The sequence below is a fragment of the Polypterus senegalus genome, chromosome 4 (genome assembly GCF_016835505.1).
Source record: "Polypterus senegalus isolate Bchr_013 chromosome 4, ASM1683550v1, whole genome shotgun sequence".
Classification (NCBI taxonomy): Eukaryota; Metazoa; Chordata; class Cladistia; order Polypteriformes; family Polypteridae; genus Polypterus; species Polypterus senegalus.
In genome coordinates this window covers 242,878,358-242,904,339 of record NC_053157.1, presented here as the reverse complement: position 1 = coordinate 242,904,339, position 25,982 = coordinate 242,878,358, and the positions used below count along the sequence as shown (strand labels likewise).

Here is a 25,982-nt window from a genome sequence, read left to right as displayed (position 1 = left end):
CGAGTGAAAGGGAGTCCGGAGGGATATACTAAGATAATAAGGTAAGTACAGTTAGACATATTCATAGTCATTTTATCTTTTAATATTTATTTTTTTTTATTTTTGCCTTTGTTAAACAAGGTACAATATTGTGCTGTTTGATGGGATAGATGGCTTCTCCTGAATGTAAACTCTTCATTACACGCACACCTGCTTACCATCACAGTTTTCAAGAACACACAAGGCACATGGAGACTTGACTGTTTCCTTGTTTAATTTAGATCAGGGGTGTGCAACGTCCATCCTGGAGGGTGGCAGGTTTTCATTCTAACCATCTTCTTAATTAATGACCCATTTTTGCTGCTAATTATCTTTTTTCCCCTACATTTTAATTGACTTGCTATTTAAGACTCAGACTCCTTATCTCTTTCTTTTATTCCTTAATTAGCAACCAAACAGAAATGAAATACAAAATGACCCAACAGATGACCAGATAACCTTTGCTGTCATAAAGTATCAGAAAATAAAGAAAGATGAAGGTCTTGGTGACGTTGATCTGCTTTCTGCTGCAGTCAAACGAGAGCACAGCCATGGAATTAAATAACGAGTTCAATTAACAACAACAATCAGCTTCTAATTAAGAAACTGGTTAGAGTGAAACTGGTGGGAGTTTGATACCCCAACTGATCATGTTGATACCCCCTGGCTGGTCAATCGTTGGTTCACTTCACATCTCATTTTTATTTGGCTGTGATTTATGGAAAAAAGAAACAATTCAGAGGATTCTTCAATTAACAAAGGGAAAGGAATGGAAAAGAAGTCAAGTAACAGCAAAAATTGGTTACTGATTATAAAAAGTGTCAGGACGGAAAACCTGCAGCCACTGCGGCCCTGTGGGGTCAGAGTTGGACACCCTGGTTTAGATCAGGTATCAGCAAGAGTGAAAGGGAAGGTCTACAGGACGGTAGTGAGACCAGCTATGTTATATGGGCAGGAGATGGGGTGTGACGAGGATGGACAGGATTAGAAATGAGGACTTTAGAGGGTCAGGTAATGTGGGACAGTTGGGAGATAAAGGCAGAGAGGTGAGATTGTGTTGGTTTGGACATGTGTAGAGGAAAGATGCTGGGTATACTGGGAGAAGTATGCTAAGGATAGAGCTGCCAGGTAAGAGGAGAAGAGGAAGGCCTAAGAAGAGGTTTATGGATGTGGTGAGAGAAGATATACAGGTGATGGGTGTAACAGAACAAGATGATTAGGACAAGAAGATATGGAAGAAGATGATCCACTGTGGCGACCCCTAACAGGTGTAGCTGAAAGAAGAAGGCAAAGAAGATGGCCACCTGAGAGCTGCACTTGACAACATGACCTCAAACACCCTGGCATTTTTGGAATAGGCAGTTTTAAGGTTTAAGTGAGTCTTTTAGCCCTTTGTTTATATGTTTAATTTATTGCATACTTTGTCCAATAATATAAAAGTAAATTAAATATATATTCTGTGGACACAGAGCTGCTGTGACTTACTGTAAAGGTCCTGTTTAGTTTCATTATTGAAAAGGACCTTCCCCAGCACTGTGGCTTGTCAACATTTGTTTTAGAAAATCCAGAAAGTGTACCTTTGATCTCTTAGGCCAGCCTGAGTCTCTCTTGATGTTTTCTTGTTTTTTCTGCACCATTTAAGCTCTCTGTTCAATCTGAGGTCAGCTTTACTCTGGTGGTCTCATCAGAGAGGTGGGCTGCAGTCCTGCAGACCCTCAAACATCCTGTTAATATTAGCAGCTGTGCTCAATGTAATATGAAGATCTTTGGAGGTGGTCTTGTAGTCTTCACCTTGACCACCCTTTCCTGTGACCTTCTTCACCTCCTCCTCTTCACTTGTCCTCATTCAGTGTGAGGCACACAATGACACAAAACAGCAGAGTGAGGACTTGACTGACTGACTGAAGACCCCGGTTACACTCATTAGAGGAATCAGTCAGCTTGAGATGTCATCACAGTCCAGTGAGGTCTTTGAACTTCTGAGGACCCCAATAATATTCTCTGCCAGTTTCTTTTGTTTTAATGTTTAGAATTTGTGAAGTCGAGAACTCAAAGAAAAGTGTCTGCTCAGTGGAGTAAAGAAATCTGGATGATGAGGACTTTTGTCAGCTTTAACTTTTTTCACATTTAATTGTGCTTCATTTTTAAATCAATACTTTTGTCCACGTCTAAATATTTCATTTGTATCCTGCTTCAGGTCGCAGACTCAGCCTTCCACGCCCCCAGATTTCCACGCCTCCTACCTTCCACACCACACCCCCAGCATTCACGTCCGTCTTCTGTCACATCGCTTTAGTTGAAAAATTAGTAACGTTGATTTACCATGTAACCCTTTAAAATACGAAATTAATATGACTTCCTCTAATCATGAGGCAAGAATCAAAATTTCTCTTTATGGTATTACTCTCGTATTTATTTTAGAAACAAAAAAACAGTTTTATAATTTGAGTCAGGAATCGATAGTTAAAAGAAAGAGGACATAACAAATTTTTAGATTAAGGAAACACCATACTAAATATAAATATGGTTGCTCTAACTGCTATTATAGTGAATTCTATCATTCAAAATGTTTGAAATTATTTTTTATGGTACTTGTGTACAAAACGGCATGTCTGACATTATTTCTGGAACCTCGTTCAATAAAGGAAAATTCTGTTAATGACATTAATTTATTATGTTACAAAATAAATGATGATCAATAACACAACAAAGCAATCAACAGGCATGAAAATGATGGTCGAAACTTTTGAGTTCTCAGTAAAACAAATTTTTAAAATGGTTTATAATGAACAATTATTTAAATGATCCAGCTTATTATACAGTTCATACCTTCATTTCCATTGTCTGTCTTGAATTGTGTTTTCTTAATTTTGTTCTACGCTGCTGCTATAATGTTGATAAATTTCAAGTGGAGTTATTAAACTTTCAAACCTGGTTTTTAATTTTAATGCATAATTGTTCTCCCTGGGACCCTAACTTATAAGTATGTACAATTGCTTAATAGATATTGTTTTTCTAAAGAAATGTAAAAATTTGCGTTATTGAAAGTTGCACTTCCATAAACCGTCTTTTTAATTTATGTTGAAACTGAACTATCAGATTTTAAACTTAACTTTAAAAATGTTTTGTTTGGGTAGATACAATAATTACAAATCAATGTTTTAGTGATTTTAAATCCTTTAATCACCTTATACCATTTCTTGTATTAGGAATTTGTCATTTCTCACATACCCCAACTTACTCTCCAAATGGAGATATACTTTTTTGTAAATAAGATTACTGTTATTAGGTGATCGGCCTCACTGCCTGCTCAGATTCGTCTCTTCCCATAGTGTGTTCAGCTGTCTTTGACCACTTTGAGCCAGCGTGTGTCATCATCTCTGTTGTCTGATTTGGTGCAACACCTGAATCCTACAAATTGCCCCCTGGACAGCAGTGTCCCTTCTTGATTCCTTAAGGGGTTTTTGATTCTGTCACACCAAGTATTGTTACCTTAATAAATGCTAGCTTGATTTCTGGTTGTGTTCTTGCTGCCTTGAAACACGCTGTGGTGCAGAAACGTATTAAAAAACAAAATAAGGACCCTCTAATGTGTCAAATTTCAGGCCAATTTCTAAACTGCCTTTTTTATTTAAAATCTTAGAAAAAGTTGTCTTAACTCAAACATTTCTGGATGAAAATAGTATTCTGGAAAAATTCCAATCCTAGATACAGATGTTCTTACAGCAGTGAAAGAGCCTTGTTAAAGGTTTACGATGACCTCCTCTTCCCTAATGCTGGTGATTCTGCCATTCTTGTACTGCTAGATCTTACCTCAGCTTTTGATGTTGTGAATCTTATGATTCTTATATCCTGCCTTGAACAGTATGTAGTCATCCAAGGTAATGCCCTGAAATGGTTTAAATATTATCTAAGAAATAAGAGCGTTTCTATTCATTTGGGTGAGTTCTCATCCTCTGTAGCTCCTCTTACTTGTGCTGTTCCATCCTTGCACCAGTTCTCTTTTTGATAAGCATTTTACCTTTAGGCTCCATTGTTAGCAAGTATGGCTTCTCTATGCTGATGACACTCAAATATATTTGCCACTAAAATCAAAGCAAGAAAATACAGACCTTCCATGCATTCTTGAATGATATAAAAACCTGGATGACAATGCATCTTCTTAAACTAAATGATTATAAAACTGTGATCATGGTGTCCAAATGTTCACAAAGTTTGAGTGTCTCTGATGTTGCTCTTGAACCCCTTGCCATATATGAATCATAAAGCTTCAGTTAGCCCAGGTATGATCTGTGACAGCTCATTCAAACTTGACAAACATATATATTTGTGAGGTTAAATGAAGCTTTTCCCAGCTGTGACTTTAAGGTAAAAGCTTTTCTTTCTTTCAGTGATCTTGAAATGGCCATCCAAGCTTTTACAGCATCTTATTTGGACTATTGCAGTTCTTTGTATGTAGGTTTTGGTCAGGCCTTGTTACGACACCTACAACTATTCCACAACTTTGCTGTTCGCTTATTGAAGGCTCTCGTAAGTGTGGCCATATTTCACCAATACTGACCTTGCTACATTGGCTTCTGGTCCATTTCAGAATTGATTTTAAAATTCTATTTCTTGTTTTCAAAAGTTCGAGTGAATCAGCCCCATCTTGCCTCTTGGAACCTCTTCACTTGTATGTGCCAACAAGAGCCCTGCGGTCTACTAGCCCAATGCTCTTAGTTGTGCCGAGGTCGAGGCTGAAGCAAAGGAGGAATCGGGTGTTTGCTGTGGCTGCTCTGGAATGGCTCACCTTATTATGTTAGGTCTGCTCCAGCACAGGACATTTTTAAGTTAACATTAAAGTCTTATTTCTTCTTGCTGCAAGAGGTTGACATTGTTTGTATTTGTTGGCTCACATACATTCATGATTATAAATATGTATGTGTGCGTGTGGGTTTATCTTTTATGTAGTGGTTGGTTATGTTTGCAGCTTTGTGATGTGTACATACAGTATATTTGAACTGCTTCTTTACCCTTTCTTGTACAGCCCTTTGGTTCAGTTCTGGCTGCTGTTGGAAATGTGATTTAAAAATAAAAATTGCCTTGCCCTGCTTTATAAAACATTACTTTAATACATAACACTAAGAAGTGCAGATCTAAGATAATGGACTGTATAGATGAAGTTGGTTTGCAACATTTATTACAAAAAAGTTAAAGAATATATAAAATAAATAACAAGAATTGTAGGTTGTAACTGAATAATGAGGGACATGTATGTTTGTTAAATTTTCTCACAAAACCCGGTCATTTTCCTTTTTCCTCTCATGTTTTCTAAAAACAGATGCATGTCTTCCATATGTGAAAAAAATGATGATGAAGGATCTAAGGACATATTTCCTCTCGTCTTTTTCTAGAAACTCATCAAATCAAATTTCTGAAGGGCCTCCTCAATGTTGTCTTTGTCCATTGACAGTAATGAAGGGAGTGAGATGTGCCCCCTGAACACTGAAATCTTCTCAGCACACCACTTCTCTGCTTCTAGTAAAATGCTGGATTCTGTGTTGCTGTAATATGGTTTATTTAAAAAAACAAAACAAAAAAATTCTTTAAATAGTGATCATAAAGCTTATAGCCTTTTTCTCCACATTTACAAGGAATGTAAGAAAAGGAAAGAAAAAAAATAATGTGCAGTATATTCTGAATTTGTTATACATTATTAACATTACTGCTTTTAATCGCAGACTCTACAAGTCTTCAATGTTTCTTACCATACACTATTATTAACACAGCACACAATGCATTTCAAATGTTTGTAGGCCGTTAAGAGTTGTACTAGCACTCCAGTTTGTCAGAAGATGTAAAACAGGCTTTTAGTCTTTTGGGCTTTGACTTCTACTGGTTATCGATTAACAGCTGGCATCTGAGACAAGCATGAAGTCTTTCTATACATTTTATTCACTATACCACAGGCATTATAAGCCAGCATCAACAAAATGTAATTCATCTTTCTTATGGAAGTTTATAAAATGAGGTGTCTGTACCTGCTCATCAGTGCCCTGTGCTGGATGTTGGAGAAGGGAGGCTGATGTTTCTTCTGAAAGAAAAGATCTGAAACCTGCAGAACGCAGTACTATGGAACAGAATAGACATATTTTGACTTCAGAGCAAGTGCAAGTCTTTACTCATCTTCTGTCTTCTCATTAATGGCTCAATAAAGTCTAAACCTGATAACAGAGAAAATAATATTTACCTAAGGAAATGTTAAAAAAGAACCAAAAGACAAAAAAAAAAAAAATGCTGCAAAATCTCATTCCATAAATTCAACATAAAAACGAATTCTAGTTCTTGCATTTTATCTGCAATATTATTTGCTTCTCTTCTAGCGTCTTCCTTTTGTGGCTGGTCTTCGGCTATATATTCTAATGCTTCTAAAATTTCAAAGAAAGATTTCAAAATTGCTGCTATTGCCATAGCATTTGCCTCCCATCTTGTATCAGAGAGGGATTTTAAGACATTTTCATTTTTAATATGATCTTTAAGAATTTTCCACCAGCTGGTTGAGGTGGAAAAGGAGGTATAGAGTAACTGTACTGTAGAGAAGAAATTAACAGCCTCTTGACAGCAGTCAACAGCACTTTGGCCAACCAGATTTAGAGAATGAGCTGCACATGGCACATATATAGCAAACTTGTTTATTTCCAAATTTTATTGTTGCATCCCCTTATAACGCCCAGACATGTTAGCAGCATTGTCATAAGACTGACCCCTACATTTTGAAAAATCAAGTCTACAAGCTTCACATAAGTATTACAACACTTGGTTTGCCATTTTCTCGCCGGTGTGACTTTCTATTTCCAGAAAGGTTAAAAAGCATTCAGTAGGCTGCCCAACTTTTAAGTACCTAAGTATAACACTTAGCTAATTGATATGTGATAGATCTAGCGTTGAATCAATGGACAAACTAAAATAACCAGAAGATTTAACTTCTTCAACAATGAATGCATGGACCTTTCATCCCATTATTTGAATAAGTTTCTCGCAGGTGATTTTTGACAGATAAGAAGGATTTCCTTTGCCAGAATTTCCATACTTTGAAATGTGGCCTGCTAAAAATGAATCAAACTGGCTTATGAGTTCAAGCAGCCCTAACAAATTCCCATTTTGCAATGATCCAAACCTTTCTTCTGTTCCATGAAAAGCCAGGCCACTTTCAGCTAACATACAAATAACAGCTGTGACATGCTTCAAGACATGTTCCCAGTAATCACACTCTTTCTGAATTTGTTTCTCCAACAGTGACTTCAATCCCGCACCTTGTCTTTGAGTTAAATATGTTAGCAAAAAGTCTTGGTGAGTAGTGTTTCTCTCATGGTTATCAATTAAAATTGTATTTCGCCAGTCACTGAATCCTTCTCTTATAACAAAATTCAAGAATTTCTTAGGAGCAAACAGTTTACAAACAAAACAAAAAACTGATCCTGTTGATGGTGAATAGAGTAACCACTGTCTCTTGTATTCCTCATCCATTGGCTTTTGTCCAAATAAAAAGTTTATGTGACCAATAACTTACTGATTTGCCACTACTAAAATGTCGACAAGACTTGTTAAACGACCCATTGAGGTGTTGACAGGTACTGGGCCCACAAGCGATCCAATAAGCCACATCATCAGCAGATAAATCAAGCCACATTCCTGGATCTTTAGCTAAACTGTGATTTTCTTCATCTTTTGCAGACAGAATTATTTCACTGTTATCACTATGATCCACTAAACTTTCATTTTCAGCAATTAATTGAGCCCCAAAATGTAATGTAAAGTCATTCAAATCAACATTTGCTTTAGAGGTATCTGTATCAAGAGAATTTACAGGCAAAGTGGGATCACCTATGAGACATGTGCTAGATGAACCTGCTTGTATCACCTTGGTGATTCTAACGTTATCACATTTTGATTCTGAAGTGATCAAAGTGGTGTTTACTGTATTTTCGTCCACTTCTGATGACGGAGATTGATTTTCACCTGGAACGTGTATATCATGTTGTGGAACTTGTGTGAAGAAATGAGTTAGTTTTGCAGTCTTGAGCTCTAATTCTAAAGCCTTCTCTCATTTCTTGTTTGACAGTTTTCGTTTTTGTGCTCCGCTTAACTGAACCTGTTTCATCTTGGTTCTTGGGATCTGTTAAATACAGAAATAAAAACAATATGTTATTTGAATTATTATGTGGCATTCAACACAGTTACGCATTTCATAAACTGAATAATACAGACATTTTAATTCCTAGCTTACTGCTGATGCTGAATCATGTGCTTTTAAGGTGGGGGGAGGGGGGAACTGACAATTGCCATATGAAGGATTGTATGAATTCTAGGCAGGAAGTAGAAAAAAGAATTATCCGTAAACTACATTATGTAAAAGTGAACATCATACAGCTGATTAGTATTGGATAAAATCATTGACAAAACAAACCCGATGTACCTGACTCCCTGAAAAACAAGGCTTCAGTTGGGAGAGGTTTTTGTCATTTCTACAGCGGTGGGGTGGATGGTATAGCAGGCTGCTTGATGTTTGGGATTATCAACACAGTTTTTTCATAAGCTTTGCTAATTCTAGTGTTAAACTCGCAATCAACATCCACATAACAGTTGAAATCATCACTCAAATGATTTGTTTTGTTATAAACATAAAGCAAGATGCACATTTACGTTTGATATCTTTACTAGGGGTGTATAGCCCTTGCCGATCCGACCCCACTTTGTAGCTCACCTTGCTTGCTGTCGGTCCACAGTGAAATTTATTGTTAAATGAAAGAAAAAAAGAAAAACAGACTCTTTGGGGTAACAATTCACACTCAATGGACGTGGGACCCGAACACACGTATGCCTTATTATGTTTTAAGCAGAGTGGATGTATATAATGTATGTTTATATGTATATCCATCCATCCATCTATTATCCAACCCAATATATTTCCTAATTACAGGGTCATGGGGGTCTGCTGGAGCCAATCCCAACTAACACAGGGCGCAAGGCAGGAAACAAACCCTGGGCAGGGCTATATATAAATTCATGGCATTCGTAGTCTGAATCACAATCTGATGGTATGGGTGTTTACCTACCAGGTTATGCTTGTGGTTGGTCAGCAAGTCAGCTAACATCTGTCATGGTGCCCTCTTTCAGTTGCGAGAAGCAGATCATAGAATGGTGATGAGCCCAGAATTAGGGCAAAACACATGTCGCATATTCTTTGCATTATTTGACAGTGAAACTATTTCAACCATTCTATGATCTGCTTCTTATAAAATACACTATCGTGGCTGTTCATTTGTGTGTCCAGGATTTTAAATCACCTGTCGCTCGCAAACTGTTTCACCTATTGACCTGATATTTGGTACACATATGCTACGTGATGTCTACTATCCGCTTTTGGGTGATGATTTTTATTACTCTTTTATTTATTTATTTATTTATTTATTTTTATTGTAGAACACTTCACCTACCTCTTCATATCTTTAATCATTCTTGAGGCAGATTGAAGACTTAAGTACCAGCTTAAGTGAAAATGAAGAATAACATAGTAATTGTAACACAAAAACTTACTTAATTAGTTATAACGCAAAAAAAAAAGATGTCAACGAAAGAAGATAAGCAGCGGGCCGCTAGGGTGGAGAAAAGAAGAACAGCTCAGGAAGTAGCAAGCGCATCAACCTCTGAGCAAACGAATGATAAACATACAGAGAAAGAGGATGAAAACTAGGAATACTCAAGTCAAGCGGATTCACTGCACATTATCATGCAGTACGCCGTTACTGGTATATATATATATATATATATATATATATATTTTTATATATATATATATATATATATATATATTTTTATATATATATATATATATATATATATATATTTATATATATATATATATATATATATTTTTATATATATATATATATATATATATATATATATATATATATATAGTTACTGGTATATATATATATATATATATATATATTGTAATAAAGAGACAAGAATCGTTCAAGATTTGGGGTTTTTAGCCCCGTATACTGTAACACAAAAATTCGTCAGTTGTTCCAATACAAGAAATCAAAAGACACTGAAGGGAGAAAGGACGGACATTTTATGGAGGCAGACCGGACATTGATGTGAGGGATGCTGGGATAGTCGTGATGGATTCTGGGATTGTGACGTCATCAAGGGTCAACAGAGGGATTGAATAGACCCAGAATTGTGTGCTTCCTATAGCCGTCCGGGCGTTGTTTACGGCTGTGAGATTTCGGCCTTTCTGAAGAAGGAAAGAAAGACAAGTTAGTACACAGCCATTGACCCCTAGCGGGACGTTTTCCGAAGCAAACCGGGTCGATCCGCTGTTCCCCAAACACTCGTGTGTAACAATATATATATACATTGTGAAGGATGGCCGGCCATTTATCCCATGCCAATATCCCCAAGCCGCCAGGTGGAGCCCTCCTTGCAGCATGGAGGTCCCCAGAAGACCAGCAGGGCATCATGGACAATGGAGTTTTTATGCAAAGCCCTGCTGGATGCCGTGGAGGCCACAGGAGGGAGCTGCAGGGAGGATCGAGGGTTTCTTCGTGCCCTGTGACCCGGTGGTTCGCCATAGGAAGAGCGACGGACTTCCGGGTTGAAGAAAAGGACTATTTACCCTGACCGGAAGGAATAAGGACTTGTGGACTGTTGGGCAGAAACACCTCCGGGTCAGGGAGTATTAAAGGACTATGGGAACTCACAGACAATGAGCTGAGCTGGGTGGAAGGGTGGTAACGCGTCTGGGAGCTGGAGGATTGGTTTATTTGAGAATTGTTGATTTATATGAGAATTGTGGTGGAGAGTGTGCTTTGTGCACTGTGGCGACAAAATAAAGTCAACTTGGGAACTTTTACCTGGTGTCTGGAGTCGTGGACAGGGGTTCAAGGGAGCGAGAGTGACCCATATTGTTCACATACATATATACATATATACACATGTTGACAATATACAGATAGATTTTTTTATTTATATCTATTATATAATAACTGTGTAACAGCACGGGATCCTAGAAAGTATTGAAATCATGAGAACTACGCTGGGCATCTCTCTGGTAGGAGAATTCGTGTTGCAGATGTACTCATATCATTTGTGCATTAGCAGCTAAGCAGCTGTCTTCCATAGAAGGTTTAGTTTTGCCGGTGTGCTGGCCTTGTTTGCGTATCCTCGGAGCTGGAGCCCTTACCCCGACTCTTTGTCTCACTTCCGGGCCGAACAGACACAAATACTTCCAGGCATAGACATTTATATCTATACTAATAAAAGGCAAAGCCCTCACTGACTGACTGACTCACTCACTCACTCACTCACTCATCACTAATTCTCCAACTTCCCATGTAGGTAAAGGGCTGAAATTTGGCAGGCTCATTCCTTACAGCTTACTTACAAAAGTTAAGCAGGTTTCATTTCGAAATTCTACACGTAACGGTCATAATGATCGACAATGTCCGCCATGTTGAACTTTCTTATTTATGGCCCCATCTTCACGAAATTTGGTAGGCAGCTTCCCTGCGCTAACTGAAACCGATGTACGTACTTATTTCGGTAGTATGACGCCACTGTCGGCCGCCATATTGAACTTTCCAACGTCACTACTTCTCCAACTTCCCGTGTAGGTAGAAGGCTGAAATTTGGCAGGCTCATTCCTTACAGCTTACTTGCAAAAGTAGGTTTCATTTCGAAATTCTACGTGTAACTGTCATAACGGTTGACAGCGTCCGCCATGTTAAACTTTCTTATTAATGGCCCCACCTTCACATAATTTGGTTGGCGGCTTCCCAGCGCTAACCGAAACCGATGTATGTACTTATTTCAGTGGTATGATGCCACTGTCGGCCGCCATATTGAACTTTCCAACGGTCTTTGTTACCTATGGGCCCATCTTCAAGAAATTTGGTATGCGGGTTCCCAACGCTTACTGAATCCTACTTACATACATATATACATCCATAGCCTGCAGCTCAGGTCACCGTGTGAGGAGGCGTTGGGTCCCCCATGTTGTTGGCTGCCTGCTTATATAAGGCCGTCCGTCGCTCCAGTCTCTTCATTCCCTTCCTTGCTTTGCCACGGTATTCACATCTCCCTGCTGATAACTACAGCCTTTTTATTTAATCCATGGCTTCTCCACTGTTTTATTATTCATTTATTACAATTATAGTTATTGTGTAGGTATTTTAGACTTACTTTACATTGTTCAGGTACCCATTTCCTTTATCGTTCCAACCATACCCCCATTAACATGTCTATCAAGGTGATCACCATCGATCAAAGAACTGTCACTTACCGAGTGGTTTCCATGCCCAGAGATGGCACCTACCTTTTCCATTCTCTTTGTTACATATTGCACGGCCATATCCGGCTCACTCTTGATATCCGGAGGAACATTGTGTCTTATGTATTGAATGACTGGGACAGGTTCAAGGTGTGGACTGATGACGGTACAGAAGATAATTATACTACACAGGAGCACTAGAAAAGTGAAATGCTTAAGCCCTTCATCTATGGTTCTGCCTGTGAGTTGATGGCTGCCGCTGAATTGTTCGGTTGTCGCTTTCAAGTGTACCGAAATGGCCAAATATTTTACACCTTTCGACAACCGCCAATACCTCTTAAACATCTTAGATTCACAGGTGACGATTTCAATAGTGGACACTTTGATGTTTATGAATGTTTAAACTCTCAAAAGCTGGATGTGATTTTATCAATGAAACCGGTTGTGTGCTTACAACGCTTGACAGATGCCGAATGTCTCTTCAACACAACAAATCCTGCAAATACTGTCGTAATTGAAACAAACCATGAAACTCAAACCGATTATGACAGCAGCAATACAAGCTGTGAGATTTGAAACAAAATTACTTTTCACATGGCCAACTGTACGTTGCATGCTCAAGAGTAAGCTCAGCGGACTGTTTGGTCATATTACAACCGGAGGGCCGAAATGACAATGTGGTATACAAAGAGATCCTTAACAAATAATTATTGGTATATTTTCCCTCAGTTTAAAAAGGTTAAAGCGCAGGTATTTTGCTAGTATAATATATATATGGCTGTTTGAGTCACAAAGACAGAGCGAGTCCCAAAAATAGTTGTGATGTAAACCCTGCCAACTCTATTTAATTGCAAAAACAACAGGGATGCGGTGGTGGTCAAACATAAAGAATGCTGGCAGTCACCTTCAGTTTGCCCTCTGGTGGTCATTCTGCGTATCAGGTGAAAGACAACATGTATACAAGACCACAAGATCACCCCTCCCCCTACCCAGAAGGGGTTGGATTAGGGCTGATTTCACCCTACAGTATTTTTAGTCGACCAAGTTTCATGAAAATTGCGCCACCCATTCAGAAGTGTTGCTGGAACATATATACATACACACATTGACTTTTATATATATAGATAAATGATAACCTAAATTAGTGTAAAAGTCTTATAAAGCCCCTATACATTGGTCTGTCATGTGATGGCTCTCTTTTTAGTCTCTGGTACTCCTCGACTGTCCCTCCCCAGTATCTGATTGGACAGCACTGGCTGTCAGCTGACGTCACTAAATGACTTCTTCACTATTAGGGTTTAAGAATGGCTGTCTGCACTCAGCCCAGGTGTCAGCCATCAGATGACATCCCAGAGATGGGACAAGTTCATTGCTCCTCAGATAAAGCCCCATCTCCAAAGCTCCAAAACAAAAATATTCGCCTTGCTGTCAGTGACACCGCCTGGTAGTTGGCACTGCACCATGGGTTTGATTTCTCCATTTTTTACTATTACATTTAACTATTTTAGTTGTGTTCTGTGGTTGAAGTTCTTATCACCACACAGTACTGTTGCTACTTCATTCTGTTGTCTGATGTTTGTAATGTTCACCATCTTATGTCACAGCAGTGGTGCAGAGATGATCAGTCCTTGTATGGCTGACGTCCTGGCAGTACACTTTCAGAGTCCTTCATGAAATCTTATGTGTTGCTGAAAACTGATTTTGGAAGAATATCCTTTACCACTGTTTTGTCTTGGTAGAGAAATTTATTACTCTACTTTCCTCTTTTGTATTATTAATATGTAGCCTTTGTCAGAGTGCCTCAAATCTCACAGACTTACAACTGTTTATAGGGTATTATAGTAAATAACTTCTCCCCACCTTCCCTTCTACATGTAACAGGCAATTAGGTGAAGACAAGCAGAGTTAAGTTACACATAAAATAATGTATTATTGATAATATTCATAAATAATAACAATATGCAAAGTATATTTGAATATTGGCAACCATACAACCTGATAAATGGTGATGTGTAGTTTCAGGTGCCACACAGACTTGTTAGTTACTGAAAATGTCTCTAGTTAAGGCATTATTTGTAGTCAAATTTCTTCATAACAGGCCACATACCAGTCTCAATATGGCTGCTGAGATGTGCTCTTAATTGTGTTGTCCTTTTTAGTTCATGGTGTGAAATGGTCATTTATCAGTTTGGTTAAAGAAAGAGGGAGCAATTTTATAGGTTTTCTGTCATGCCCCCACAGCCAATAGGACGTCATGGTACATAGACTTCTGATACAAGCCAGTTCCAAACAGCCATACTTCATAGCGGGGGAGATAGAACATCTTCACACCTGACCCCAAAACCATATGTTAAGGTAAAGTGTGGCAGTTAGGCAGCCTGGCTTTCCTGCAGGGGGTTGAGAGAGAGACCTTAGCAGAGAAACACTTGCCAAACTGGTTTGAGGCACTTCCCACATATCCTGTCGTACAATTCAAAGAGACTCAGTCCTGGTTATGGGGGTTGTAAACAACAATGCTTCTCACTAATGTAACAAATAAAGACATACAAAATATTTATCAACTTATATGCAAAATCTGACATTATAACAACCTCATTCAGAACAGATGTACTGCTTGTCTCCAATGTGGATCTTTCTGTGGCAACTAAGCATGCTTTGACATGAGAATCGTTTGCCACATTCTGGGCAACAACAGGGTTTCTCTCCAGAGTGCATTCTCATGTGATCAATAAGAGTCGTGCCATCTGGAAAAAAGCTTGCCACATTCAGAACGACTTTGTCTCTTACCAGAATTAATTTTATGATTATGAAGTGAACTGTTATATGAGAATTGCATTCCACATTCAGTACAACTGTAAGGCTTCTATCCAATATTAAATCTCCTATGATTATAAAGAGAATTAAGGCGTAAGAATTGTTTGCCACACTCAAAGCAACTGTGGTTTCTCTACGGTGTGGCGTCTGATGTGACTCAGTAGGGTGCTTTGTTGTGAGAGCTGCATATCACATTCAGGAAAACAATATGGTTTCGGTCCAGTATGAGTTCTGATGTGGCACTGAAATGAGCATAAATCTAAGAATCGTTTGTTACATTCAGAACAGCAAAAAAGATTGTTCTCCTGTATGTATTTTGGCATGTCTATAAAGAGTTTTCTTGCTTGCATAGCATTTGCCACATTCAGAACATACATATTGCATTTTCTCTTCAGGGTGAGTTTGTGTGTGTACTCGAAAACATCGAATGTTGAAAAACCTTTTTCCACATTGAGAACAGCAATATGGCTTCTCTCCAGAATTAATTTGTGTGTGCTTTTGAAAGCTGCGTTTATCAGAAAAATGTTTACCACATTCTGGACAACAATGAGGTTTTTCTCCTGTGTGGATCTGTCTGTGCCTCTGAAGATTGCTTATATGTGGGAACGACTTACCACATTCTGGACAACAATGGGGTTTTTCTCCTGTGTGGATTCTTCTATGCCTCTGAAGACTGCTTATCATCGAGAACGACTTACCACATTCATGACAACTATATGTTTTTACTCCACTGTGAATCTTCATATGCTTATTAAGATCACTTTTGAGTGTGAATTGTTTGCCACACTCCAAGCATTTTTTTCCAGTGTGAAATTCGATTTCTTTCTCCACTTGCTGTTGATCATTTTTGATGGCTTCTTTCTGTGTTGCTCCAGTAGCAGGGAGAGAACTGCACTGCAAAAAGTCTGCTGTCAGGTTCACTGATCCTCTTGCTGATTTCTTCATACCTTTCTCTTTATAGTGAAGAGAGGGCTGCCAAAATAAAGGTGGAGAGATGCTGCCATTGTTCTGTAAATCTGAAATAACACAAACATTTTAACTATTATTATAATTATTATTTTCCTGACATGTTTATCCAAGGTGACTTACAACATTTGAGATACATTTGGTTACATTTCTCTTGTTCTTCCAACTGGAGCACAGATAGGTCACATTACTTGCTCGTGGTCACATGGTGTAAACAGCTGAATTTGAACCTGCAACTTCAGGGTTTGATGTCCAAATTCCTAACAACTACTCGCCTTTTAAAATAAATGAAACATGTGATGTGATAATTTTATATAGCATGGATCGGAAATCAGCAGTTCCTAACATTGCACCACGCAAGCTGTCGTATCAACCGCCTACTGTAACTTGCTTTGTTTTTCGTTGGTTATAATCTTGAATAAAAGTGCACTTGTTTTGTTATACTTTTACACAGTCATTTGTTCCTGTGTTTGAGCGACACGTTCATGCTCAATAAATACACCATGAAATGTAATGCCATGAAAAGTGCACGCAGACACTTCAGTTCGCAAACATTGGTACGAGAATGTATTGTTATACACTGCAGAGCTATAGCGCGTCTTTATGTGAAAACAGCAGTGTCAGATGGGGAGAGGGGTAAAAGGGAAGGATCCTGAATGTGACCGAGAGAATAAAAAGTGAATAAAAAAAAAACAAAAAAAAAAAACAAAGCTAACCTTTACAAATATCATAAATTACACCGGCTGTTACAGACTAAAATCAAATGTATGTTTTTATTCTAAAATAGTAAGAATAAGAGCAGTTTACTTCTCAAAACTGAGTCATACGAATTCGAACTCATGACCTTTTGATTACTAGTCAGCAGCTGATACCATTACATTACCGTTGCAGTTGTAGTAAGTATGTGTCAATGTGGCATGCTAAGGCGGCTTTTTTTCTGCAGTTATATTTTTTAATAAAAGCGCACTTGTTCTGTTATATTTGTAGCTTTTGTGAAAGTGTTTCTTTGATATTTGGACTTCAGGCCTCATAAATTATATAGTTTATGCCCACATTTTGTCATTTACTACCAGAGTATGAAAAATGTTTTTTTTTTATTTTGAAAATGTGTTTACACAGATGACTATAGAAGCGGAACACACGTGAAATACATGTGTTCCAAATAATGATCTATTATTTCCACTCTAAAAACTCCCAGATAATCAATCAAGGCATGAGCTGGGAGAAGTTCGTACACGTTCTAAGTCGGTGGGGGGATGGAATAGCTGGCTGCTTACAGCTTTTCGTTATCAGTACATTTAGATGACAAAAGACGCTGGCGGAGAGGTGGGAACGGATTTAAGAAACGATTCAAGGTGGGACGGATCTACAAGTTTTTTTCGTAGGCTCTGGTAATTCTACTGCTAAAGACTCCAATCAGAGCCACCCTACCCAAAAATGAGTCTGAATTTGGATTTTCTCTTCTTAGTTGTAATGTATATTATGATATTTACATCCTCTAGAACCTAATATGGCCTAAAAAATAAACATACAAATATATCCGCTTCTGATAGGGGGCACAGTGTTTAGCACAACTCCTCTATTGTTTAGGTGTCCTGTCGGTCAAATCCTGCCCACAGTCATTTTACATAAGCGCTCCGAATGCGTTTCTGGTTATTCTGGTTCTTCCCCTCATCCCCAAAAACATGCAGGAGAAGTGGAGTGGTGACTCCAAATTGACCCAATGTGACTGTGGGAGACAGAAGGGCCCAAGATCATCTCCAAGTGAAGATTTCACACCACTGCCAACTCGTCCAGGTCATGCTGCCCCAGCCAGTTCAGGCTCAGAGCAGAACACAAAATGCTGACAGAAGACCCTGAGACGCCCTGAATGTCACCATAGGTCGTACAGGTAGCTCTTGTCACTATTAACGGCAAAGTGCACAAGATTACCATTAGAAAGATGAGGCACATACTAGTTGTGCACAGGCTTGAGCAAATTCACTCTTATATAGTGTACAGGGGTGAGGATTTTGGTGTTACTTATGTATTTCTTTACATGGACATTTCTGCCTTAACTGACACACAATTTAAGAAATATACATGTCTTTAACAAAATATGACTTTTGATATTCTCATTGAACTAATGAATGCACTCTTGGAATAACATACATCACAGCTTCAGTCAGATCTTCATGATGCTCAAGTCATGCGCTCAACACTTTACATTTTTCCGTATTCACTGAAGTTTTTCTAACTTATCATTTACTAGTAAAATACCCGCGCTTTGCAGCAGCGAAGTACTACCTTAAAAATTTTATTAAGAAGAAAATTAAACCTTTTTAAACTGAGGGAAAATATGCCAATAATTATTTAAGGATTTCTTTGTATACCACATTATGAGTTCGGCCCTCCATTTGTAATATGACCAAGCGGTGCGCTCAGCTTACTCTTGAGCATGCAACGTACAGTTGGCCATGTGAACAGTAATCTTGTTTCAAATCTCACAGCTTGGATTGCTGCTGTCATAGTCGGTTTGAGTTTCATGGCTTGCTTCAATTACAACAGTATTTGTAGGACTTGTGTTGAAGTGACATTCGGCAACTGTCAAGATTTGTAAGCATACAACCAGTTTCATCGATAACTTCACATCCAGCTTTTGAGAGTTTAAACATCCATAAACATCAAAGTGCCCACTAGTGAAATCGTCATCTGTGAATCTAAGATGTTTAAGAGGCATTGGCGGTTGTCGAAAGGTGTAAAATATTTGGCCATTTCGGTACACTTGAAAGCGACAACCAAACAATTCAGAGGAAGCCATCAAGTCACATGCAGAACCATAGATGAAGGGCTTAAGCATTTCACTCTTCTAGTGCTCCTGTGTAGTATAATTATCTCTTGTACCGTCATCAGTCCACACCTTGAACCTGTCCCAGTCATTCAATACATAAGACACAATGTTCCTCCGGATATCAAGAGTGAGCCTGATATGGCGGTGCAATATGTAACAAAGAGAAAGGAATAGGTACGTGCCATCTCCGGGCATGGAAACCACTTGGTAAGTGACAGTTCTTTGATCGATGGTGATCACCTCTATAGACATGTTAATGGGGGTACGGTTGGAATGATAAAGGAAATGGGTACCTGAACAATGTAAAGTAAGTCTAAAATACCTACACAATAACTATAATTGTAATAAATGAACAATAAAACAGCGGAAAAGCCATGGATTAAATAAAAAGGCTGTAGTTATCAGCAGGGAGACGTGAATCCTGTGGCGAAGCAAGGAAGGGAATGTAGAGACCAGAGCACCGGACGGCCTTATATAGGCAGGAAGCCAACAAAGTGGGAGGCGTTGAGATGGGGGACCCAACGCCACCTCACACGGTGACCGAGCTGCAGGCTACGGAAATATATATGTACACAAGTAGGATTCAGTTAGTGTTGGGAACCCGCGTACCAAATTTCTTGAAGAATGGCCCATAAGTAACAAAGGCCGTTGAAAAGTTCAATATGGCGGCCGACAGTGGCATCATACCACCGAAATAAGTACCAAATTTCAGCCTTCTACCTACATGGGAAGTTGGAGAATTAGTGACATTGGAAAGTTTAATATGACAGTGGCGTCATACCACCAAAATAAATACGTACATTGGTTTCAGTTAGCGCAGAGAAGCCGCCTACCAAATTTCGTGAAGATGAGGCCATGAATAAGAAAGTTCAACACGGCGGACGTTGTTGACTGTTATGACCGTTACGCGTAGAATTTCGAAATGACCTGCTTAACTTTTGTAAGTATGCTGTAAGGAATAAGCAGTCCAAATTTCAGCGTTCTACCTACACGGGAAGTTGGTGAGTGAGTGAGTGCTTTGCCTTTTATTAGTATAGATTATGTAACCTATTGTTTGTTATTATGGGCCCGAGCAGGTGGTCTTTATCCAAGTTCAATTAACCGTGTTTTCCACTCTTATTTCAATCTTCTAAAATCATCAAAGCACCCACCGTTAGATTTTAAAACTGCTCTCTTTCTTTTATATTTAGTCACATTACTCACTTATTTTAACACCCCCAGGTGACTCTTCTCCTTCTCTCTCATTTCCCTCTGTGATTTTCTCGTCAGACTCCGATAACTCTGATTTCAGCTCTGCAGAATTCTCCTGATTAGCCAGTCGTCCTGTATTAGTGGACCAGAGCTGTAAACTGGATGGAGATTCTTGACAGGCCTCTTGCTTGAAAATGTCCTCAGTTTCATGCTTTTGAAGTTCAAAACCAACAGAGAAATCATTCAGATCCTCAGCTTTAATGGCAACAGTCACTCCCTTGCACTCCTCCTCCTCTTTAAAAACTGAAATTCTTTCTTCATGATCCTCCAACTTCACGCACACATCCTCTGGTGTGAGCCGCTCACAGTCCTCTTCTTTAATGTCCACCGTTCTTTCATCAACACCATCTTCTTTGGCAGAGGCCATGCTCTGTGGGAAACGCTTCTCTCTCTTTAAGTGTCTGCCCATCTCTTTTCAGATTCTCTTCCCATATGGACAGCCCTGAGCTGGAGGCCATTAGACACCTCAGTGTATGACCATGTGAAATGGGAAAGCCCTGTGAAAATAAAAGTGGAAGAGTTAACTTCATAAAGTCAGTGAAAATAATGAGCACACTTCAGGGTCACAGTGCCCTCCATGAGGTATGGGTCAAACAATTCAGATGTGATCAAAGTGCATTGCAGACCTTTATTAAAGGTGATTTGCATACATTTCAGTCCCACCATGTAGATATGACAACACTTTCTCTACACGGCACCATCATGTTTGGACACAGCAATGGCAGGTCTATTAAAGCCATCATATTTAGGGCTCTGTTGGATATCCTCACTGGACTTGAACTGTGCATCGGGAGCTTCATTCTGTTAAGTTGTTATATTTATTTTATATCTTATATATGTGCTCTTATTGGTGGGATTACGGGACTGCATCCAGACTGGGAGTAGGACATTCAGGGTTTGAGGAGAGTGGGTTTGTAGGAGGTTACTCATGACGGTGTGTTTATGGTGGAGAAGAATAAAAAGTGTGTGGCTAACATCAAAGATGTTGTGTTATTGAGCAGTAGAGGATGGCTGCTAATTACTTAATCCTGCCTGCATTTAACGAGAGAAAGGCATACAAGAGCTGGAAAAATGAAGATTTAATATGGACACAGGTTACTGAGCTTAGAAATAAAAAACACGCACTTGTGGTTAGACTGTCGCTTACAGGGACAGCATTGAGATGTCAATTTGAGCAGAAGACGTGAACAAAGATGAAGGTGCGACTAATGTGATAGAAAGGCTTGATGCCATGTTTAAAAGGAGAAAAAGGATCGTATCTATGATGATATTCAGATTTTATAGAGTTAAAAGGGCGAGTGCAGTTTCTATGGTGGATTAGATCATCGATTTGGAGCGGAGATACTCCTGATGATTTGACGTGGAATTACCCATCACACTTTTGGACTTCATCATCACAGATTTTAACAAAAAAAAATTTCTGGAGATGTTTATGACATTATAAGGTAGCTTTAATGAAAAAAAAAAATTTCCAGTTATAAAACATACTATTCAAATTTTAATATTAAAATCACTCATTACATGGTCATTTTGGGGATAGCATAGTATTTTCACAAACTATAGAGCTGGAAAAGACCATTAAAATGACATGAGAACCATTTCTGTTCACTTTTATTTAGAGAGAAATAGCCAGTCAAAGTCCTAATCCAGCAGTGTTCAAACTTTGTGATTTTAAATCTCTTTATTATTGTTGATCCAAGACACGTGCAATTTCAGTTCCAGGGGTCACTCAGATTACCAAATCAGCAGGCCAAGTCTCGTTAAAATCTGCTACGATGAGGTCCATAAGTGTGATGACGTGACATGGAGTGACCTGCATGTGTAGATATAACATGGCTGACCCTGATGCTGTGCGAGCTTTTAAACTGCTGGACACGGCGTGTTTAGATACAAACCAAAGGCAGCTGGCATTAACAGCATGGATGGCAAATGAGAATTTTTGTAGTGAAGTCAAGTCTGGTAACAATGGGCATTACAGTCACACATGAAACTGTGCATTTCACCAGTCAGAGACAACACAACAGGGTGCCTTTGCAATGCAGCCAGAAGTCGCCATTGCCAGGCAATAATCTGTTAGCCAAAGATGGTAGGAGATCAAAATGCATTATCATCAGAGCACTGGTCTAAAGACTGCACAAAAATAAATGAACAGGTGATAATAACAGAGGACTCTGGAATACAGAGGACTGTGAAGAATGAAACATGACGTCCTTTACTAAGGAATCAAACTCAGACACATTGAGTGTTTTGGTCGAATCTTCAGGATTAGCGAAAATTAATTCTACTTGCACACTCACAGTCTATGGAGAGAAATGCTTAGACAACGACATCAGTCAGCCTGACCAGAATGAAGTCACAAAGCTGAGAAACTCAAACATTTCAAGCAGAAGAGCTTTCATATTTGGAGCTGGTAAAGGTGTGGATTCCACCAAATGAGTGAAAATTCCTGTAAAGATTGGAGAGACACGATGTGGCACTGAAACAGAAGTGGTGCCAGCTAAAATGCCAATGCTGTTCAGTAAAACATCCTTAAAAAGGGCAGGGACACTTTAGATAAGGAAAATGACAAAGCAGTGATGTTTAATCAGCCAGTGACTTTTGAATTAACCTGCTCTGCTCATTACTGTGTGAACATCTCAGATAAAGAAATAAAAATGATGAACATTGTTGTGAACCTGAGATTCTAAGAGTCTCAGAAACCAGGAGTACAGGAGAGAAGCAAAAGGCTTTGTTAAACTTCACCTCCAATGTGGACCTGCTTCACTGGACTGATTACACAAACTGCTTCACTGCTCAGGATTCAAAGAGGCAGAGTGGGCTTGCTTACTTAAATTGTTGAGAATTGTAAGACTCACCTGAAATACAGCAAACCCAAACTCAGAGCAGCTGCTTTTTTTGCCACTAGCCTGTGAATCTCTAGTAAGCTAAAGAATAAAAGTACATACAAATACTTAAAGTAGTTTTAAATGATAAAAGACATTAAATAAAACAATACCATTTCAAATATTGCAAAAAAAAAAATAAAATAAACTGTAATACAACGCTCACTGTAGATTTTACTGTATCCCTCCAGCAGCACTAGCTTGTGTAAGGTTTGTAGTTTTTATTTCCCATTAAATAAATCAAAGTCTTCCCGTTACAGTGAAGCAGCACAAACATCTTTCCTAATAAGAAATACCAAAAAATGAAATTAATTATTCCCATTAGGTCTCAGTATGAGACAAACTGCTGGTAATGAAACCTGGACGCGCCCTGTAAAGTTACATCGTTTATCGCCAATGTTTGCTGATGACGGCTTTAGAAGAAAAAGGAAAAAACACAACACGCAGAGCTCGAGAAAAATCAGAAATGAACGACGGGAGCGAGCGGCTGAACAAGCGCATGCCCGGCGGACTGCACAGTTCGGAGCATGCGCGAAATCAAAAGGCGAAGCGGCGCGGAAAAGTGCACGAGCGCGAAGAGAGCAGGAGCGATCACGATTTAACGCGCCTCCGCCAAGTCAGATGCAGCATTACATTTCACGGGACACCAACCGGAAAATAAATTAACGCAGCACCAGCTAAAAGTGCGCGACCCTCGTCATCCACAATAAACTCGTGAAGGTGCGATTAGCTGTGCCGACTCCTTCTCCACGTAGCGCTCAATCCCCAACACTTAAAAGCGAGCCACGCGGCCTAAGGCACCTCCTCAAAGTTAAAGCCGATCAGCATGTCGTGATCTTCCTCACTGCTGGCATCCCCACCCGTACGCGATCGCCAGGTTCGACTTTGTCTCACCTTCCGCACCTTTGCTTGATTTTATGGCAGTGAAGAAGTCTGAGCGCGAGGGTCTCATATGAGTAAACTAGTGATGGGCTGCAGGATACTGACTTGTCGAGCTTTCGAAGCGCCGCTTTGATGCTCATTGCCTGTCACGTGATTTTGAGGCACGCTGGCGTCATGACGTCATTGATATCTGCGCAGTCAGCAGCCGATTTGCTCAGCCTTCATATGCTGCATCTGTAAAGTGTGCTGACGCGAGTTTAAATCCTTGTTGTTGATCGCGTTGTTTGTGTTCGCGTATGGTCTCTTGCAAAAAATTTTAAAAGAGCTATGTAGTGGTTGTCTGTAAGTTAACTATGACGTTTAGCAGACGTTATGAACGATTCGCATGTGACACCACGTGCTTTGTTGTGCACTCTGGTCCACCTAGAATCTGTAACAAATTAATAAGCATGTATTGCGTAAGGCAGCACGTATTATAACAATCCAGCGTCACCCCATGCCGATCATATCAGAGAGGCTAAGAAACGCTTCACCAAAGCCGACGTGTATCTGCGCACGACACTCCTCATTAATCGTTTTTACTATTCAGTGATTCCCAGATCTGTAGCTGATTTGTATTATTGATTTCCAAAATGCAATGTGAGTAAAAGCGAGCTCTGCATAACTAAACACAACTGTCTTTAAAACAGAATCAGTTCAATCGACAGCGTCTTCTGCAATTTAGGGAAAGCCTCGGGATTTCTGCTTTAATGAGACAAAAATGTTGTAAAGAAACTTTGTGAATTCATCCAGAGGTGAACATAAAGATCACTCAAGTACTGACAAGAAGGAGCAGCTGGATAAGCACATCTGGAGCCAAACTTTTAAAAAATATAAGACTTTGACAGCAACAAAGTGAATTTATCTTTTCAAAGGGGATGTAAATAAGTAATCTTCAGAAGTGCAAAACAACACTTACACTGGCACTCGTTACACATTGGGGAATGCAATGGAGAATACCGACAATGTACACCTTCAGAAGTGGCATAAATCGACTGTACACTGAAGCATTCCACTGTCAAACGTAAAAATACAAAAGGGAACATTTCAGATAAATGACGACTCTCTACTGACGCGAAGTCACGAAAACAAAGAACCAGCGCAGTTCATGCAAACTCACAGCCTCCTTGATTTCTAATCTTATGATTAGTTGTCAATTTCATATAAATAAAGTCATTTTAGGAAGATGACAAGTCTGCTATAGTCAGTTCAATAAACGCTCCGTTTAAAATGTTTACATATACAAAATATAAAACAGAATCTCAAAGAAGCGGGACTCGTGAGTAGTAACGAATAATATGTGACACTGAGAAATTATAATTCATTATAACGGGAACAAGTAAAAACTACGACTTCCAAAAACGGACACTGTAAACGTAGCCATTTCAATAACTCATTTAGGAGGCTTGTGTGTTCATTTCAATATCGATTTAAGAGCTCAGTAAGCCATCTGTTGTACTAAACGGCAACTCAAACAGCACTTAACAGTAAATAGTCTAAAAACTCAATTTAAGACATTGAAGGCTCACGCTGTCTGCTGCGTGTTCGGATGGCGCTGATTGGCTGAAACTGTTTATAACGAATTGTCCTAAGATGGAAGTGCCGTATAGCGATCAGAAACGAAAAGGCACATTTAGGCATGCTGGACAGTGGTTTATGTTTATCTACAATACAAATTCAGTACGACAGCAAGGTCTGCAAACACTCAAATATGAAACTTATTATGTTTTACAGTGAAAATGTTTACATACACAATATAATTAAGGACGCGTGCCCCTTGGCCGACTACAGCGGGCCGACCCTCTCTTGAGATCTCGATTCGCTCGCTGTCTGTCCATAAGAGGAGGATCAACGACGCGACTCTCTGGGGGTCTTCACTAAGAGACAGTTACAATACTATTGAGGCACCTATGGTTTTTAACGAGCTCCGCACAACTTACTCTTCTTAGCGCAGCGGATGGAGACAATATATTTTGTTTGA

General features: G+C 39.2%; 1 protein-coding gene across 3 annotated transcripts; it reads right to left on the bottom strand.

Moving 5' to 3' along the window:
- Positions 1 to 6,723: 6,723 nt before the first annotated feature.
- Positions 6,724 to 24,105, bottom strand: LOC120528377 (zinc finger protein with KRAB and SCAN domains 1-like). 3 transcript variants are annotated; one of them, XM_039752532.1, is made up of 4 exons: positions 23,975 to 24,105; positions 20,151 to 20,695; positions 15,850 to 16,167; positions 6,724 to 8,173 (listed from the first exon to the last, which is right to left on the bottom strand). In XM_039752532.1, the coding sequence occupies exons 2-4, from the start codon at positions 20,605 to 20,607 to the stop codon at positions 8,031 to 8,033; spliced, it is 918 nt and encodes a 305-aa protein (XP_039608466.1). In that variant the 5' UTR covers positions 20,608 to 20,695; positions 23,975 to 24,105; the 3' UTR covers positions 6,724 to 8,030. The 3 variants fall into 3 exon arrangements, with proteins under 3 accessions (XP_039608466.1, XP_039608467.1, XP_039608468.1); XM_039752533.1 differs by having other exon boundaries at positions 23,984 to 24,105; XM_039752534.1 differs by lacking the exon at positions 6,724 to 8,173 and adding an exon at positions 10,072 to 10,303.
- Positions 24,106 to 25,982: the final 1,877 nt, after the last annotated feature.